The following is a 17606-nucleotide window of genomic DNA, read 5'->3' on the forward strand; positions in this document are numbered from 1 at the left end:
TTTTGAATATTAGAAACCAAGGTTTGAATACATGGCCTTTTCCTTAATTTAATTGATACTTAAATATGTCATGAATAAATAGGTCCCAGAATCAGGTCAAGTTCATTCCTCCTCATTTCTGTTGGTTCGTCCTGGTATGTGCCACTGCATCAATCAAATCTTTATCCGAGTTATTGCCATTTCATTATCGACACTAGAAATGTTTTTGGATCAACTTCTCTGGCCTACGTTTAGGGTTTTATCCGATATTCAAACAAGGTGAAGACTGTGGCAGCAGCAGAAAGGATGATGAGTTGAGGCCATGGCCCTGCTGCCCCCACTGCGACTGCTGCTGCTGCTGCTACCGCCGCGCAACCATCTTCTCCCTCTTCTTGATCTATACATGGAAAAGGATTGCACATGTCCATATCTAAACTCTTAGAATTGATGCGATGACTAAAACATGGCAATTGGCGCCTCTAAGTCACCTGCTTTGCTAGCATGGTGTTTTGCACCTGTATTGCCTTCTCCTGTCATGTAGGCACACCACATCCTTATCATTCATCAATATGGACCTCATTTATTATTCATTTTCATATAATGTATCATATATGTTCTATGTGTCCTTCACTTTTCTTTGAAGTTCGGAGATTGACTCGTACATGAGTTGGTTCTGCAAAAATGAAAAAAAGGTCACAAATTTCATCACTAAAACAATAAGAAACAGTTCCGACTGTGAGACTATAATGGGAAAAAAAACATACTTTTTTTGAACGGATAAGCTTAAGAGCAGTATCAAGCTGCTGCTCCAAATTCTGCGGCTCCTTGAGACTCAATGAGTCCAACTCTTCTCCCATGTAATGCCTGGAGAGCAAACAAAGGCTATGTAACTGATGAAAATTTTGGTTTTAAACTATGTTGCTCCGAATTTTTTATATTATAGTCGTATTTGACACGTATTCAGATATTAATATTAGTTTCAAAAACATTAGTATCTGATATATATATATATATATATATAGTACCTATGATTTATCTGCAAGAGCTCAACTTTAGCCTTAAGCCTATTATAATCCATGGACCAGTTGCCCTGTCACAAACAAGTTTCAAATTCCAACACAAATTTCAGACCAAATTTATGAAAAGTGGGAAAAATTAACGGCATGAAAGACATCATTGTACCTGAGGATCAGACTCAGTAGCAACAAGCTGTCTCTCAGCATACGAATACCTTTCATAGAGTTCGATGATCTTATCCAGGCTGTTGCAGACAGTGATAAAAATATATTAGTCTCAAAGGACAATATTTTCTTTCCCAAATAAAACTAGTATATATACATACATAAATACACATATACATATACATACTGAAGCCAGACAGAATAACGATTATCCTGCAGGCTAGTTCCAACAAATAATTCACAAGAGAAAATTTGCCCAAAAACCAGAGAAAAAAAGTCTCTAGGGTTTAATAAAATATTATCAAATCAAAATCATCCAAAATCAGTCCACAAGCCAGACTGTTATAGCCAAAAATATTGTTTATCGAAATTTTACCAAAAATAGCAAAATCCCGAAAATCACTCTAAATTGAAATTCAAAATAAAATAAGCAATTTGCAAAAAATCCGGTCAAAATCGGATTTAAAATGACTTCCTAATTGACAATCGAAATATTACCATAAATAGTAAAAAAAATATCTAAATCTAGTGATTTGGAGGGAAAAACGACAGAATTTGAGGTCGAAAAAAGGCCACATGAAGCGTAACTCGATGTGGACAGCGTGCACGTCGAAAAGAACTTTTCGGATTGGGATCTTATGCGCGATTCTGACACCCGTAGCCAAAGTTATGGCCAAAAGACTGAAACACACTCAAAACGGCCCCAATGAAAAACATATCACAATCAATTCATGCCTTTGCGCTGATCTGCCAACTCATGGTATTTCAACGCTATCAAGGTACAATCTGACAGCTCATCATCATCTGTCTCGGATCCCCTGCATCACATATATATATATATATATATATATATATATATATAAACATAAAATGCACAGGGCAAATTGAATCATTTTAACTTCGTCAACACGTAGCTCCATCAATGAAGTCAACTAACTGAACTAGTCTCAAAACCAAAAACTTTATCCAAACATGAGATAGGACTTCATGAAGCAACACTTGTCCATGAAGGAATCTTGGAATTTAAAGTGTAACGGATACCCCTCTTTGTGCCCTAACCCTACTTCCCTTCCCTCCTAAAATATTGCAAAAATCCCTAATTTTCTAACTACCAAAAATTACATAGTTTCATTATTTTCATTTTTTCCTAATAATTTAGTACATACAACGGATGCTTTTATATATATATATATATTGATACTCGTTTTCGTCCGAGTTCTTATTATTATTATTATTAATTTTATTTTTTATTATTTTCATGTTACAAAATTGGCCCAAATACCATTAATTACAAAGGAAATTGACCATTGAAGCCCAAAAAGAACAAGCCCGTGTGTGTGGCCCATCAGGTTAGCAGGCCCAATAGAGATCAAGCCCACGCGTGAGAGCACAATAACTAGGGTTTCTGGACCCTTTCTTTTGCACTGCCAGTTCACAACCGTTGAATCTGATTGTAGATCCAACTGTCTGGATTGTCTAAAAATTAGGGTTTTTAACCTAATATGTGAAGCACCCGCCGCCACCGACCAAAGTGACCACCAGATCGAGCGTACGATGCACACACCAATGTTTTGGCTTTCCCGTCGCGTGAGCCGCCACCGATGAACCCCACAATCGCCGTCGTCAACAAATCCGGACAAACAGTAACCAAACAACTATATCAGTCAAATATTCACCAAATCTAAATAAAATCCATTAAAAATTACTTAAATCCCGATTTTTATGGGAAAATCATTCCCCTACCCAATAGATCTCATGATTTCTACCCGAAAAAACCCATAAATCAAGAGACATATATTATTTTGGTGGGATGATTTTTCGAATAAGATGGAGGGATTTTCAAACCAGTAAAAAAACAAAGGGGGCATTCGAACAAAGAAAAGATTTCGAACCAAAAAAAAGAACCATGAATCAAACTAGAAACTCACCTTTAGGCGAGACCCGACTGTTGATTGCTTTACCGGAGCAACATTACCTCATCACTGGAGGTAAATCCTTTACCTTTAGGGGTTTGGTTTCCATTTTCGGGTGGGTACTATTCGAGTTTATTAGTAGGAGATCAGCTGTAAAAAGGGTGGCTTTGGGAAAGGGTTTCAAATGTTCTCTACCTTGTGCTAACCTATTTGCGATGGTTGGAGTCTTGGATTTCTCTCTTCGATGGCGAAAAGAAAAAATGGGGAAAATAGGGAGAGAGCTTGGATGGAAATGGGTATAAAATGAAAATAGGGTTTTAAAGAAACCCTTGAAATGGTTTATATCTCAGCGTCAACACAACGCCATTTGGAGAGGGAAGCCATGCGTTTATCGCATGGGCTAATCACGCAAGGAAGGTCCCAATTTTGTAACAATTATGTTTTGGTCACTAATGAAACTTTGATTTCTTTGATTTTGAGCTATTTATTTGTTTTATATTTTATTCTTATCCTTATTTTATAGTAAATATATTTATGCTTATATTCTTGACTAGACCATTTAATTTTAGCTTGTTTAGGTTTAAGTAATATATGTTTTATTAAGCTCGTTTTAGTCACAGTTTTTTTGTGTTGTGTTCATGGTTAAATTTCTATTGAAAACATGATCTTTTAATTTTTTTCACTTTAGTCCTGCGATGTTTTGGATTTATTATTGCTTTAGTACTCATGTTATATAATATTTGCACATTAGCTATGATTTTTGATATGTTCATTATTATACCTCTAAAGTTGATGTTCTTATTATTTAATCCTTATTTACTAAGCATGATTGGATTCTATTATTCATATTTTAGTTTATCATGTTTATATATATATGCACTTTAGTCCAAATTGTAATATTATTTTATTAACAATCCATATTACGATTTATAGTTTCACATATACATATATATAAATAATTATATATTAAAGGCATATACTTGACTGAATTCACACTATAAACATATTTTGTACATTACGTATGTTGGTATGATATATTTCGATTTTTTATTATGTTTCGATATATATTTATTATGAAATTTAAAATTTTATACTTCTTTGTTAGTTAATAAATATATTTTAATATGTTATTCAAGCATTTTCAAGAACACTCTTCTTAGAATGAGTGTGAAAAGCATTACCTTATAGAGGTAGTGCGATTTAATACAATATTCGAACGAAGGGTACACTTGAAATAAATCTAACATTTATATTTATATATTAAAATGATAGTAATATTCTAAAATTGTTTTTTATTTTAATTTAAGTATTGAAAAATTTATGCTTTTTAGAAAAAGTAACGAATTATTTTATGCAAGTTTTGATATTAATTCGTTGTTGAATTCAATATTTTTAAACGATTTAGGGTGGAAAAATTCTTTTACAAACAATAAATAGATGTGATAGCATTATCGTTGGAGGATGCGCGAATCTCGAGATTTCTTGTTCAAATTAAAGAAGTTTTCTTAATAAATAATTTGAAATAATTTATTCAACATCCAATAAAAGGATCGTACTTTAAATATTGATGCGAATTGTAACATCTCAAAAGTCGGGTTAGTGACCAAAATGAATTTTTTAAAATTTAGTGACCAGACTCAGAAAGGATTAAAAGTTTAGGGACTTATTTGGGAATATTTTGTGAAGGATTGTTATGAAGTAAAAGGTAAATTGGTCTTTTCACAAGAAATATTTTTATCTTTCTTTTATGGGATATAAACTACGTGGAAATGGGTAGGAAAAAGGAAAGATTTCTCTAGAGAGCTCTTATTCTTCTTCTCCAACGGTGAGTTACCATGGCTAAGGTAAGTTTGATTTTTTCAGCTGGTTTTCTTTCAATTAAGGATTGGTTTTGATTGATAGAGCATAAGGAAAGACTATGTAAACTTAAAGGGATGAAGAAACTTAAAGAATGATAAGTTATGGAAGATTGAATATAAAGAGTTTTTAAGTGAATTGTTGAAAAATATGTTGTTAACAGATTTAGAAGTCATATTTGAATTGTCAAAGGTATAATTAAGAAGTTAGAAACAATAGAAGTGAATTACGAACATGTTAAATAATTGGTAAGATTTTTAAATTCAAGGGTTATAATGAGATATTGGATGATTTGATGAGTTAAAGTAAGATAAGATGGTTTGAATAGGTATATTTGAGTTTGATGAAGAAAAAGAAGTTAATAGAGTGGAAATTTAATAAGTTATGAAAAATTTTCGGGTGAAACAAATAAATTTTGGGCTAGGGGTATCAGTACTGTTCATTCAGTACCGATACTTCAAAGAGAAAAGAAATAGTAATTGGGGTAGGGGTATAGATACTGATTGAATAAGTATCGATACCCTAAGGCGAAAACTCATATAATTGTTCATAGAGTATCGATATCAATGAGGAGGTATCAATACCATAGTATAGTAGTATCAATACCATGTTAAGGGTAACGATACCAGGCAACATCGAATCTAATATTGGTATCGAGACCTGAGGGAGATATCGGTACCATAACATAGAAATATCGATATTGTGATAGTAGTAGAGATACTACTTGAGTTGGAAAGGAGAAATTAGTGCTTTGATTAGATTGAAATAGTAAGAATCTTTGCAAGTAATTCGAATCCTGATATTTATTGGATTGTGTATTCGTGTTGATAACGATCATGAGCAAAGTCTGGACAAATTGACCAAGTAATAGTCCTCGAGGAAGAGATAAGAGATCGGTATTGACTAGTGAGGCCAGGTGAGTGCATATTAGTTAGTATACGATGTTTAAGGGAAATAAGACTTGCGACGAGTCTATTTCCTATATCAGAGTGCATGAACTCATGAATGTAAGCATATGTTTGATGTGAGTGTATGTGTTATTGCATGTGTTACATAATTTGTATGAATATATGCTAGTGTGATAAGACATATGAACCGATATAAGTGATCTAAGTGATTATATAAGTTATATGATATTGACATAAGGAATGATATGAACATGTGATATATGAACATAAGAGATTAAGCGACATGAGCTATGTGATCATATGAGAATATGAAATGAGATATGTGATATGGGAATTATATGGAAATATGTTATGTGTAAGTGAACTACGTGTCTATGCGAATATGTGAAATGACATAAAAGAAAATGCCCATGTTATGTATCATGAGATATAGAGGTATAGTTGGCATGCCAAGAGTCGAGGGTTCTACGTATCATTTGGAATATATATGCGGTACTTTGATACACTTATTTGGTCCATTGGAATATGTATATGGTTCTTAAGGAGTGGTCCTTTAGGACATATGTGTTATATGTGGTCCTTCGGGACATTTCTACGTGATCCTTCGGGACAAATTCTACGTGCCCCTAGTGGGAATTATACGAGCTGTGGTGACAGCATATGTGCACAACCTCTATGTACTCATATATCTTTAGTTCTCACATGTGTACATGGGCTAATAAAGAGATAATATAAATAAACTTGATAGGATAATTGTTTGTTTCATCGTGAAGTGATATGTGTGATATATAATGTGTACAAATGATAAGTATAAGATCATATGATAAAAGGAATCACTGATAATACTAAGAATAAAGATAATGAGATATGTATATGTGTGTATTTGTTATATGAAAGAATATATGCTTTTATATGATATAATAGTATTAATTGTTTATACATTGATAGGAGGTAGAGTTTACATTACATGTTTTATATGTCTTACTAAGTCATAGACTTAGCGTGTGAATGTTTCACACATAGGTTTCAATGAGATTATGGAGCGAAAAAGATCAAGATAGGTCAGATTCTCCTTCTCAAAGATCAGATCAGAAATGTATTTGAATACATGTATTTTGTTACATAGAATGTATTTGGCATGTAGTATACAGATTTTAATTAATGTAAAATATTCATTTTCTTGAATTATGAAATTAAATTTTAACCAATTTGTAAAGGAAAACGCTTTGAAAAGTCAATGTGACACCTCGGACTCGGATCCGGGTTGGGGGTGTTACACGAATTCATGATGACCACCATTTACGACAATATGTAAGCGACTAAGTACCAAATTTTGGGCACTGTGGGGTGCTTATTCTTCCCCACGCGTAATCGACTCCCGAATCCTTAAAAATAATCTTTTAGTAAACGTATACCAGTCTTTTGTCTTTTAAATGATTTTTTCTAAATTGATTTTAAAAGAAGTTTTTAGGTGTTTAACCTACCTAACCCAAAGGTCGATGGCGACTACAAATCAAATTAATTTAAAAAATTTTCCCAAAATAAAGTCATAATTGTTGAGCCATAAATGATGAATGTTTCTTGTACAAGTAGTTACGAAGTTGAGCCAATATTGAGTTCATAAGGGGTTTCTAAATCCCAATTGGAGGTCATGTTCTATCTGTACCAAGATCAAAAGTGGATAACGAGGAAGTTCTCTTTCCTCTAAATAGGCGATAAAACTTTTAAAAAATCAATGCAAAGCTTAGAGAGTGAATTCGATGCTAGATATTGAGCAAACACCTTCAATTTCGATTTCGATTGCCTCTATGGCTCCAACTACCATCCTTGGCATGAATGTATCGTAGAACTTGTCAAAGAACGCGAATGTTCTGCTAGTTTTTATGGTGGAATGAAAGCTCTATTGGATTTCTACATAAGTTCGGGCAAAGAAACCCAATTGTATCAGGGGTAAAAATTTGTTGGGGCATTAAGTAATTGACACGAGTTAAGAATTGTAAGAGTACACTCAGTTAGAAAATGAAGACAATCGAATCAGGAAGAGAATGAAAACTGCTTGTGCATCTATTGATCAAGAAAATATGCATCATCATAAACATACACGCCATATGAATTTGAACCTTTGCATCATACATTCATAATCACATACAATAAAAAACTTTGTTTCCCCTCTCGTGGTGATGCCTTTATAATCTCTTTTGAGAAACTAATTTTGTCTTTCTCAAGATTTTTTGTCTAAGGACATCAATCTAGTATTTTTTAAGACCGATTTTATTTTATTAAAGACCATTTTTCTCCTCTCACGAGGACATCGTCTAATTTTCTTTTTTCAATATCATTTTCTTCTCTCATGAGGAAAAATTTAAAAAGTCATTTTTATTAAAATAAAAATCAAATCAAATACATGAAATAAACTTCTTCTTGACATGCATAAAAACATCCAAAATAGTTATTCATAAATGCATCATTTTTTATAGATCTTTTAAGAAAGAAAAGTTTGGGGATGACTAGAAGTACTCAACATGAAGGAATAATATCGTTCACAAATTTGATATCTTGAAGTGAACGATCATATATTCTAAAGGCAACTAGATCTCCTCAACATGCAATTATTTGTCACCTTGAAGATTGTTTCTCTTGAAATAAATTTCGTCTCACTTGAGATAGTTTTCCCTTGAAACACAAATTTTGAAATTGTTTCACATAAAACAAAATGTTATCTAACCTGAGATAGCTTCTCTTGAAACAAATTTATTTCCACTAATTTATTTTCACTCAAACATTGAATATTTGACAGGAATTCAAAGTTAGCAAAGACTTTATTTCGCAATTCCATGTTGAAGAATAGTTCATTTCAATTCAATCATTGGTAACTATGACTAGATATCCTTAACGAAAAAGAGCAATGTCATCATTAGATTTGACACCTAGCAACGATTAGCCCTCCTTAATATGAAGGAGAAATGTCGTTTTCTAAGTTAAATTATCTTTAGACAATTAGACTTCCTTAGCAAGAATAAACAACATTGTCTTCTGATTCACAATCCTTCAAGAACGACTAGTTTTCCTTACTAAGAAGAACCATGTTGAATCAAATCGTCAAAGTACGACTAGATGTCCTCAACACGAAGGAACAATGTCATCCACCAACCAGATCTCCTCAACACAAAGGAGGAGTGTCATCCTTAGACAATCAAACTTCTTCAGCATGAAGGAACCGTGTTATCTCCAAATTATTGAAATACATATAGATGTCCTCAATGCGAATGAGCATTGTCATCCTCAAACAATCAGATTTCCTTAACGCGAAGAAACCGTGTTATCTTTAAATTATCCAGATTTACCCAACTTTCTCAATGATAATGAACAACGTCATATGAAATCAGTTATAATTCTTCAACACGGATGAGCAGTGTCGTCTTCAGCACCAAATTATTTCCAGACTGACCGACTTTCTCAATAAGAGGGAACAACATCATCTTCAATAAACAATTTACTCAAAAGCATCCAGATCTCTTCAATGTGGATGAGAAGTGTCATTTTCAACATTAAATTATATCAAGGCAATTAGATTTCCTCAACAAAAAGAAGTAGTGTTGTGTTCAGATACAATTATTCAAATACAACTTAATGTTATTCGAAAGGAGTGAGATCGTCAATAGATTTAGCGTTCTTTAAAAGAATAAAAGCAATAGGTTTTTCAAATTTGACTTCTACAATCGAAGAACCAACTATTTAAATGGGTCAACCGTCCTCATTATGAAGGAACAATGCTGTCAACAAATAACAATTGTATCCTTTGAGATTATTTCTCTTGAAACAAAATGTTGAAAATATCTCCCTTGAGATATGTATCATCATCGAATTTCAAAATGGAAGATGAAATAGAGTGAAAACGTGTTGTCTTTTCATCTTTGTCATATTCTTGTTAACACAAAGAATGATCAAAGAGGGGCAGTTGTTGACACATGTTTTCGTCTGAGTTGTTATTATTATTATTACTACTAATATTGTTTTTCATTATTTTCAGGTTACCAAACCCACGCTTGAGAGCTCAATAGCTAGGGTTTTTGGACCGTTTCTTTTGCACTGCCAATTCACGACCGTTGGATCTGATTGTAGATCTAATGGTTTGAATCGTCTAAAAATTAGAGTTTTACCCTAATATGTGAAGTTGCCATTGCCGTCGACCAAAATGACCACCTGATCGCGCGTACGATGCATGCACCAACGTTTTGACTTCTTCGCCGTATGAGCCGCCACCGATGAACCTTACAGCCACTGTCGTCAGAAAATCAGACCAAACAATAACTAAACAACCACATCAGTCAAATATTCACCAAATCTAAAAAAACCATTAAAAATTTACCTAAATCCTGATTTTTTGGGGAAATCATTCCCCATACCCAATAGATCTCATAATTTATACCCGAAAAATACCCATAAATTAAGAGGCAAGTATTATTTTGGTGGGATGGTTTTTTGAATCGGACTGAGGGATTTTGAACCAGTAAAAAAATAGAGGGGTATTCAAACAAAGAAAACAAATTCAAACCAAAGGTAAATCCTGCACGATTCAAACTAAAAACCCACCTTTAGGCGAGACTCAGCCGCTGATTGCTTCACCGGAGCAACATTACCCCGTCACCGAAGGTAAATCCTTTACCTTTAGGGATTTGATTTTTATTTTCGAGTTTACTTTTCGAGTTTATTATTAGGAGGTCGGTTGTAAAAGGGGTGGTTTTGGGAAAGGGTTTTGAGTGTTCTCCGCCCCGTGGCTACCGATTTGCGGTGGCCGGGGTCTTGGGTTTCTCTCTTCGATGGATGAAAGAAGAAAGGAGGGAAGAAAAAGGAGAGAACATGACTGATAATGGGTATAAAATGAAAATAGGGTTTTAAAGAAACCCTTGAAATAGGTTATATCCCAGTGTCAACATGATGTCGTTTGGAGGAGGGAAGCCATGCATTTAGCGCATGGGCTAATCGCGCAAGGAATGTCTTAATTTTGTAACAATTACATTTTGGTCACTAATGAAACTTTGATTTCTTTGATTTTGAACTCTTTATTTGTTTTATATTTTATTCTTATCCTTATTTCGTAGTAAATATATTTATGCTTATATTCCTGACTAGACCATTTCATTTTAACTTGTTTAGGTTTAAGTAATATATGTTTTATTAAGCTCATTTTAGACATTGTTTTTTGTGTTGTTGTGTTCTTGGTTAATTTTTTTTTTGAAAACCTGATCTTTTAATATTTTTTTCACTTTAGTCCTACGATGTTTTGGATTTATTGTTGCTTTAGTACTCCTGTTATATAATATTTGTACATTAGCTATGATTTTTGATATGTTCATTATTATACCTCTAAATTTGTTGTTCTTATTATTTAATCCTTATTTACTAAGCATGATTAGGTTCTTTTATTCATATTTTAGTTTATCTTGTTTGTATATATATGCACTTTAGTCCAGGTTGTAATATTGTTTTATTAACAATCCATATTACGATTTATAGTTTCACATTTATATATAAATAAATATATATTAAAGGTATATACTTGATTACATTCACACTATAAACATATTTTGTACATTACGTATGTTGGTAAGATATATTTCGGTTCTTTATTATGTTTATATATATATTTATTATGAAATTTAAATTTTTATACTTCTTTGTTAGTTAATAAATATATTTTAATATGTTATTCAAGCATTTTCAAGAACACTATTCTTAGAATGAGTGTGAAAAATGCCACCTTATAGAGATAGTACGATTCAATACAATATTCGAAAGAATGGTGAACTTGAAATAAATCGAATGTTTGTATTTATCTATTAAAATGATAGTAATATTTTAAAATTGTTTTTTTTATTTTATTTTAATTTAAATATTGAAAATTTATGCTTTTTGGAAAAAGTAACGAATTATTTTATGTAAGTTTTGATATTAATTCCTAGTTCAATTCAATATTTTTAAACGATTTAGGGGGAAACATTCTTTTACATACAAGAAATAGATGTGATAGAATTTCTGGTGGATGATGTGCAAATCTCGAGATTTCTTGTTCAAATTAAAGAAGTTTCCTTAATAAATAATTCGAAATAATTTATTCAATATCCAATAAAAGTATTGTACTTTAAATATTGGTGTGAATTTATGATGACCACAATTTACGACAATATGTAAGCGATTAAGTACCAATTTTTGGGCGTTGTGTAATTGTTTATCCTTCCCTAAACCTAATCGACTCCCGAATCCTTAAAAAAAATTGGAAATGTATATCAGTTTTTTGTTTTTTTAAATGATTGTTTTCTAAATTATTTTTAAAATATGGTTTTAAGTGTTCGACCTACCTAGGCCAAAGGTCGATGTATATTATAAATCAAATTAATTTAAATTTTTTCCCAAAATAATGTCATAATTATTTTTAAAATATAAAAATTTTCAAAATAGTTACGAATATATATATATATGTATATAATCTTCTTGTTCCATTGGTCAATAGCTTTCTTTTAGCAAGATGTGACACAGCCCACCACCCAAAGGTTTCCATTCTTTTGCTACTTCAACATCCCTGAAAACACTTCTAAATTCTACTACTGATTTTGTTACAGTCACATTTTCAAGTCTCCTTTTTAGCCTGAAACTATTAACATTCCCTTAATTTCACCTGCTAAAACTTTTGCATGGAACCCTGGAAAATTGCTGAAACCAATACATTCAAATTACTGGGAAACCCTGTACGGGAACATGGATATTTCAACAGGTAATAGAGAAGAAAAAAAGCTTAGATTTTTGTAGAAAAAAGGCACCTGGAATCACTTGAGTATTCAAAGACCTTCCCGTTTTGGGAGAAGACGATCAAAGCGACCACGGCATCGCACAAAATGGAGATCTCGTGAGCTTTCTTCAACAACCCAGCTCTCCTCTTGGAGAAAGTAACTTGCCTGTTGATTTTGTTTTCAGTCCTCTTTAACTGAACCCTACCTCTCCCCATGAGCTTGCTGCTTGTGCTTGTTGTTGTTTGCTAAAGGTGAAGCCTTGCATCTGAGAAAGCATGCACAAATATATAGAATTGGAATCTGAAGATAAAAAGAAAAGGGGGAAAAATGAATGTAAGAGTGGTTTTAGGGGAAGTTAGAGAAGATTTGGAGTTAAAAACCAGTGGTTTTTAAGGATGTGCTGTCGAGTTCTCATTGGTTGGAATACATCTGTTAAGTCGTTTACTGTCTTGTTTTGGAACCATAATATCATATTTATTTGCTTACATATTTTCTTCTTATGGCCTCTAGTTGCAGTCAGAACCCTGTACGGACACCCCTCGTTGCCACACTTCCCAGCTGACGGCGTGGATTTTCTCTTTAAATTTAATTTACTCAGATCTCAAATTAATAATACTGTTATTATTATAATTTTTAAAAATATATATAACTTTATTATATTTAAATGTATAATATCTTTTAATTTAATTATTGAGAGGTCGAAGAATTTACAAATGATTTAAGAATTATTTTCCTTATTACCAAATAAAGACATATTAGTAGTATTATTTGAGATTCCTCATACGAACTTATTCATAATACAAATGGATGATAAGGAAAGTGACATTTCTCATTGAAGAAACAAAAATAAAAGTAAAAAAAAAACAGTGTTTGAAAACAGATTCTCTATGTAGGCATAAATCTAGCGAAAATAAGGCAGGCTTGCTCTAAAGATGTCAAATCTTATCAGCATGTTCATAGTGGCATGCATTTTTCTTTTGCCGTGCACAGATTTCATATTAGTGGCTGTATGATAACATATAAAGCGAAACCAAGAGAATCTCACCCTCTTGGGTTCAAATTCAAAGCCTGTTTATATATGTATGTATTGCCTTTGTCACACTAACTTTACACACACGTGAGGATGTGGCAGGTGGTCACAGCAAGCAACCAATAGCTAGACTTTTGCTTGAACATGGTAGTCACTGTTTTTGGTGCTCATCAATGGTTTTCTTGCCCTTGGGGGAAAAGAAATTCATTTGGAAGAGTTTTGGGAAATGGGAAATGGGAAATGGTATAAAATGTCATGTTGTTCTCTTTCTCTGTAGAGATTTTCCATGTCTGATAATCATAAGAGTTTTTATAAATCTAGACCGAGTTGGATCAGATCTTTTAACTCTCGAGAGCACAAGAGTTATGTATAAAAAAACCCAGTAATAACACCACATTCTAGGAGTAAACACTTGGCATTCTTAGTGTCCAACAATGGCATCCAACGTGTTTACAGTATTGGAGCTTCGCAACTATGCATGCAGGCATCCTCCATAAGAGATACAACAAAATAAAAGTTGGGATCTGCTTGATTATTGTCTATTCTTAATTTCCAATCACTTTATATGAGAAAATATGGAATTCTGTTAATTAAAGCTCAAACAATCAAAGCATCCAACCAGGGATAAATCCACCTGGTGCAACTGCAGAGCATGTAGCAGCATCCTCATCTGGAATATTACTAGGATTGTACCTGCAATGTAAAGGCTCGAAAAATCCATCCTGCTGAGGTGGCGGCGGATGGTTGTATGGAATGCTTTGCTCCCCAGTCTCCCATGACGATCGTATTGTCGAACTATTTTCCTCCAACTGGAAAAATATTGTAAACGTAACTAATATTATTAAGATCAATTACAGTAAAATATGAATGATTTTGAATGTAATTTTTACCTTCCTTCTCAGGTTTCTGTTGGTTTCCAGTAGGGCTTCTTCCTGTAGAAAGAATACAGCATTAGTAAAATAATATATAATACTACTAATGATTAATGATTGAAATATATTAACACCTTTGTTTGCAGCTCAGAAAGTTGGTCGATCATCATCTGCATCTGCATTCATTAAAGAGAAAAATAAGATACTTGTAATTGAAAAAACAAAGAAGCATCAAAACTATGGGGGGAAAACAAGAGAAGTTTAATTTTTATTACCTTTCTATATCTGATTTCCTTCAATGAGAAATCCAACTGGTGCTCAACCTGCTCCAGTTCCTTGGTGCCCAAGTCACCTAAATTTTCCCCAAGAAAATGTCTACAACATCCAAAGTACATATTTTTCACATTAATCAAGCAGCTTATTTTTGAACAGATATGGCTAAGAGAAACAGTTTAGTTTTACCTCTGTGAATGCTGCAGGACCTCAAAGTTTTCTTTGAGCTTCAAATATTCCTGGTACTTGCTCTGCTTGACATAAAATGTATCAGCAAATTTTGATTGTAAAATGAACTATGAAGCCCATGAACCTAAGGCTGAAATGGAAGAGATCAAGAGATTAATGTACCAGTGTGTCAATTTCTGATTGACCAGATTCCAATGCTCCATAGGTGCAACTGTTGTACTTCTCAAGTAACTTAGCTATGCTGCTTGCATAAAACATCCCAATAATGGAGGTTAGTGTATGACATATCGAACAAAATCGGAATAAACCGGAATATAACACACATGAAGATAAGAGAGCTCCACGTTCTCAGAACCTCTTCCTTACCATTAAGCCAACTCCTCGCCTGCATAGTGTAGGTATATTCTTGGCTAATTACTGGGACAAAAAGCACAAAGTATAGGTTTATTCTTTTGTCTTGTAAGAAATTACCTTCTGTTTTTTGTCTGTTATCTTTCACTTTTATGTTACCTTTTATTGGACAATATTTTGCTACTTTATCCTTGATAAAATACTTCTTTTACCATTTTTTTTAAGTTATGGTTTATTTGACTGTAAAGAATGAGGAAATTCATCTAACAAGAATCTATGGAATAACTAGACATCACCGTATTTTCTAGTGTCTACTAGTCACACTTATCCCGACTATATTGTATGGTAATTTAAAAATTTTAGGATGTGTAACTTCTCTAATATCATATAGATTTATTCATGTTGAACCCTTAAATAGGGCATATAACTCCTTTAGGTGTTGTTTTTTTCCATTCATAAGACCTCTTATTTAAAGAACATCAATGTTATTACCATTTCGTTCAATAACGAAATGTCATAATTAATTCTACAAGTTTTCAATGAAAAATAAATGCATAAAGACCTCATAATTATACTATATTTTGAAAAACCAACCCCCAATATTTGTTTGTTCAAGAGAATAACATGGATTATGGATAAAGCAAGGGTTTTTCTTTTTAATGAAACATAGGGGATGACAGGCAAAAAAAAAGGAAAAAGTATGAAATAGCAGCTATCTTATGTAATCTTTATCATCACGAATAACTGAAGGGGTTAGCGGGGGACAATCTCCTCTTAAAAATTTTAAATTCTAATATAATTTAGATTTTTTTCTTTTGTATTTCTTATTGAAAATTTATTTTCACTCTTAAATTTTATAAGTTAGACTCTTAGCATAAAATCTTGTCTCCTTCCTTATTTATCATGTCTATGCATGAGAAAAATAATGGAGTGTCATGTATATGCATGAAACAAGAATGGGGCTAGCAAGGGAGATAGTTAAAAGGGGACCCCAAGAGGCTACTACCTCAGTGAAAGCACAAAACTTGCAGTCATTAGCTTTTAGAAGAAAGCACAAATTGAATGCACGTATATAATACATATATATTGCAACATGACAAAGATTTGTGAAAAAATCAGTGACAACAATAAGAAGACAATGTAATATATGTGTCGAGAACAGTCAAAGATATTGTCTTTATGTTTCATATCAATGTGTACATGTGTTGAATGTCCTTTGGTTAAAGGTTGGGTTCATGTATGAATGATAAAACAAGATAAGATACCGTAAAGCTGCAATGGTTTATTACATTTCTAAAAAAGAATAAAAGGAAAGAGTTTCATATATGAAATTCAAACTCAATACTTTACTTAAGAAACATCAAATTCTTTTTCACTTGATCGTAATAGTCATTAGTGAATAATGCGATTAAACAATTGGTAAAAAACAATCTCAAATAAGAGAAATCAACCTAATTCATGCGTTTGATTCAACAGCTCCTGGCTTTGATTTTCTCAATTTAACAGTTAAATCATGATTTACTCATGTCATAAACTATTTAACTGCTACAAAGATGGTAGCAGCAACAACATTTTACATTTCCCAAGACCATGATTATCCCCTTCCAAATCATCATTAAACTGCGTGCAAATAAGGGAAAACTTTTCCTATATGTGTGTGTGTTTATACATATATATAGATCTCCAGAAACTTCAGATTATCAGACAAGAACAGCTAGAAACCCAACATATCCAAGAAGAAGATGTAACATGAAACTGAATCACACCCATCCCTTGAAATCAACAAAGGAAAATGAAAACGAAGACAGAAGGCAAAGAAAAGGAGCTATTGACAGTAATATATATACCTAGAAGTGCTGCAAAACTCATAGAGCTTGCCACGATTAGAGAAGATGATGAGAGCAACCTCGGCATCACAGAGAATCGAAAGCTCGTAAGCCTTCTTCAGCAACCCATTCCTCCTCTTTGCAAACGTCACCTGTCGGTTTATCTTGTTCTCGATCCTCTTCAACACCACTTTCCCTCTCCCCATTGTACTATAATATTATTATTATTCAACTACCCAATTCCCTCCTCTCTTTCTTCTTTAGGGTAAAGGAGCCGTTCCCTCTGTTCTGTTCTTTATGATAATGTTATATGAGGGAACTCTAATACACCAAAGCCATTAGGTTTTCACTATTTCGTACCTCAGAAAACAAAGGAAAAAAAGATAAGAAAACAAAACAAAGTGGGGGCACTAGCGTTTTCAATGTATTTATCTTCGTC

The 17606-nt window shown here is 32.9% G+C and overlaps 1 protein-coding gene and 1 pseudogene across 1 annotated transcript; both read right to left on the reverse strand.

The window, feature by feature from the left end:
* Positions 1 to 238: 238 nt before the first annotated feature.
* Positions 239 to 12958, reverse strand: LOC120156407 (annotated as a pseudogene).
* Positions 12959 to 14024: 1066 nt separating this feature from the next.
* LOC120156379 (MADS-box protein 04g005320-like) lies at positions 14025 to 17606 on the reverse strand. Its single transcript, XM_039167696.1, has 7 exons — positions 17189 to 17606; positions 15153 to 15231; positions 14991 to 15052; positions 14804 to 14903; positions 14663 to 14704; positions 14547 to 14588; positions 14025 to 14465 (listed from the first exon to the last, which is right to left on the reverse strand). The coding sequence occupies exons 1-7, from the start codon at positions 17371 to 17373 to the stop codon at positions 14262 to 14264; spliced, it is 714 nt and encodes a 237-aa protein (XP_039023627.1). The 5' UTR covers positions 17374 to 17606; the 3' UTR covers positions 14025 to 14261.

The sequence above is a fragment of the Hibiscus syriacus genome, unplaced genomic scaffold, assembly GCF_006381635.1.
Source record: "Hibiscus syriacus cultivar Baekdansim isolate YM2019G1 unplaced genomic scaffold, ASM638163v2 tig00111220_pilon, whole genome shotgun sequence".
In the NCBI taxonomy this organism is placed as follows: Eukaryota; Viridiplantae; Streptophyta; class Magnoliopsida; order Malvales; family Malvaceae; genus Hibiscus; species Hibiscus syriacus.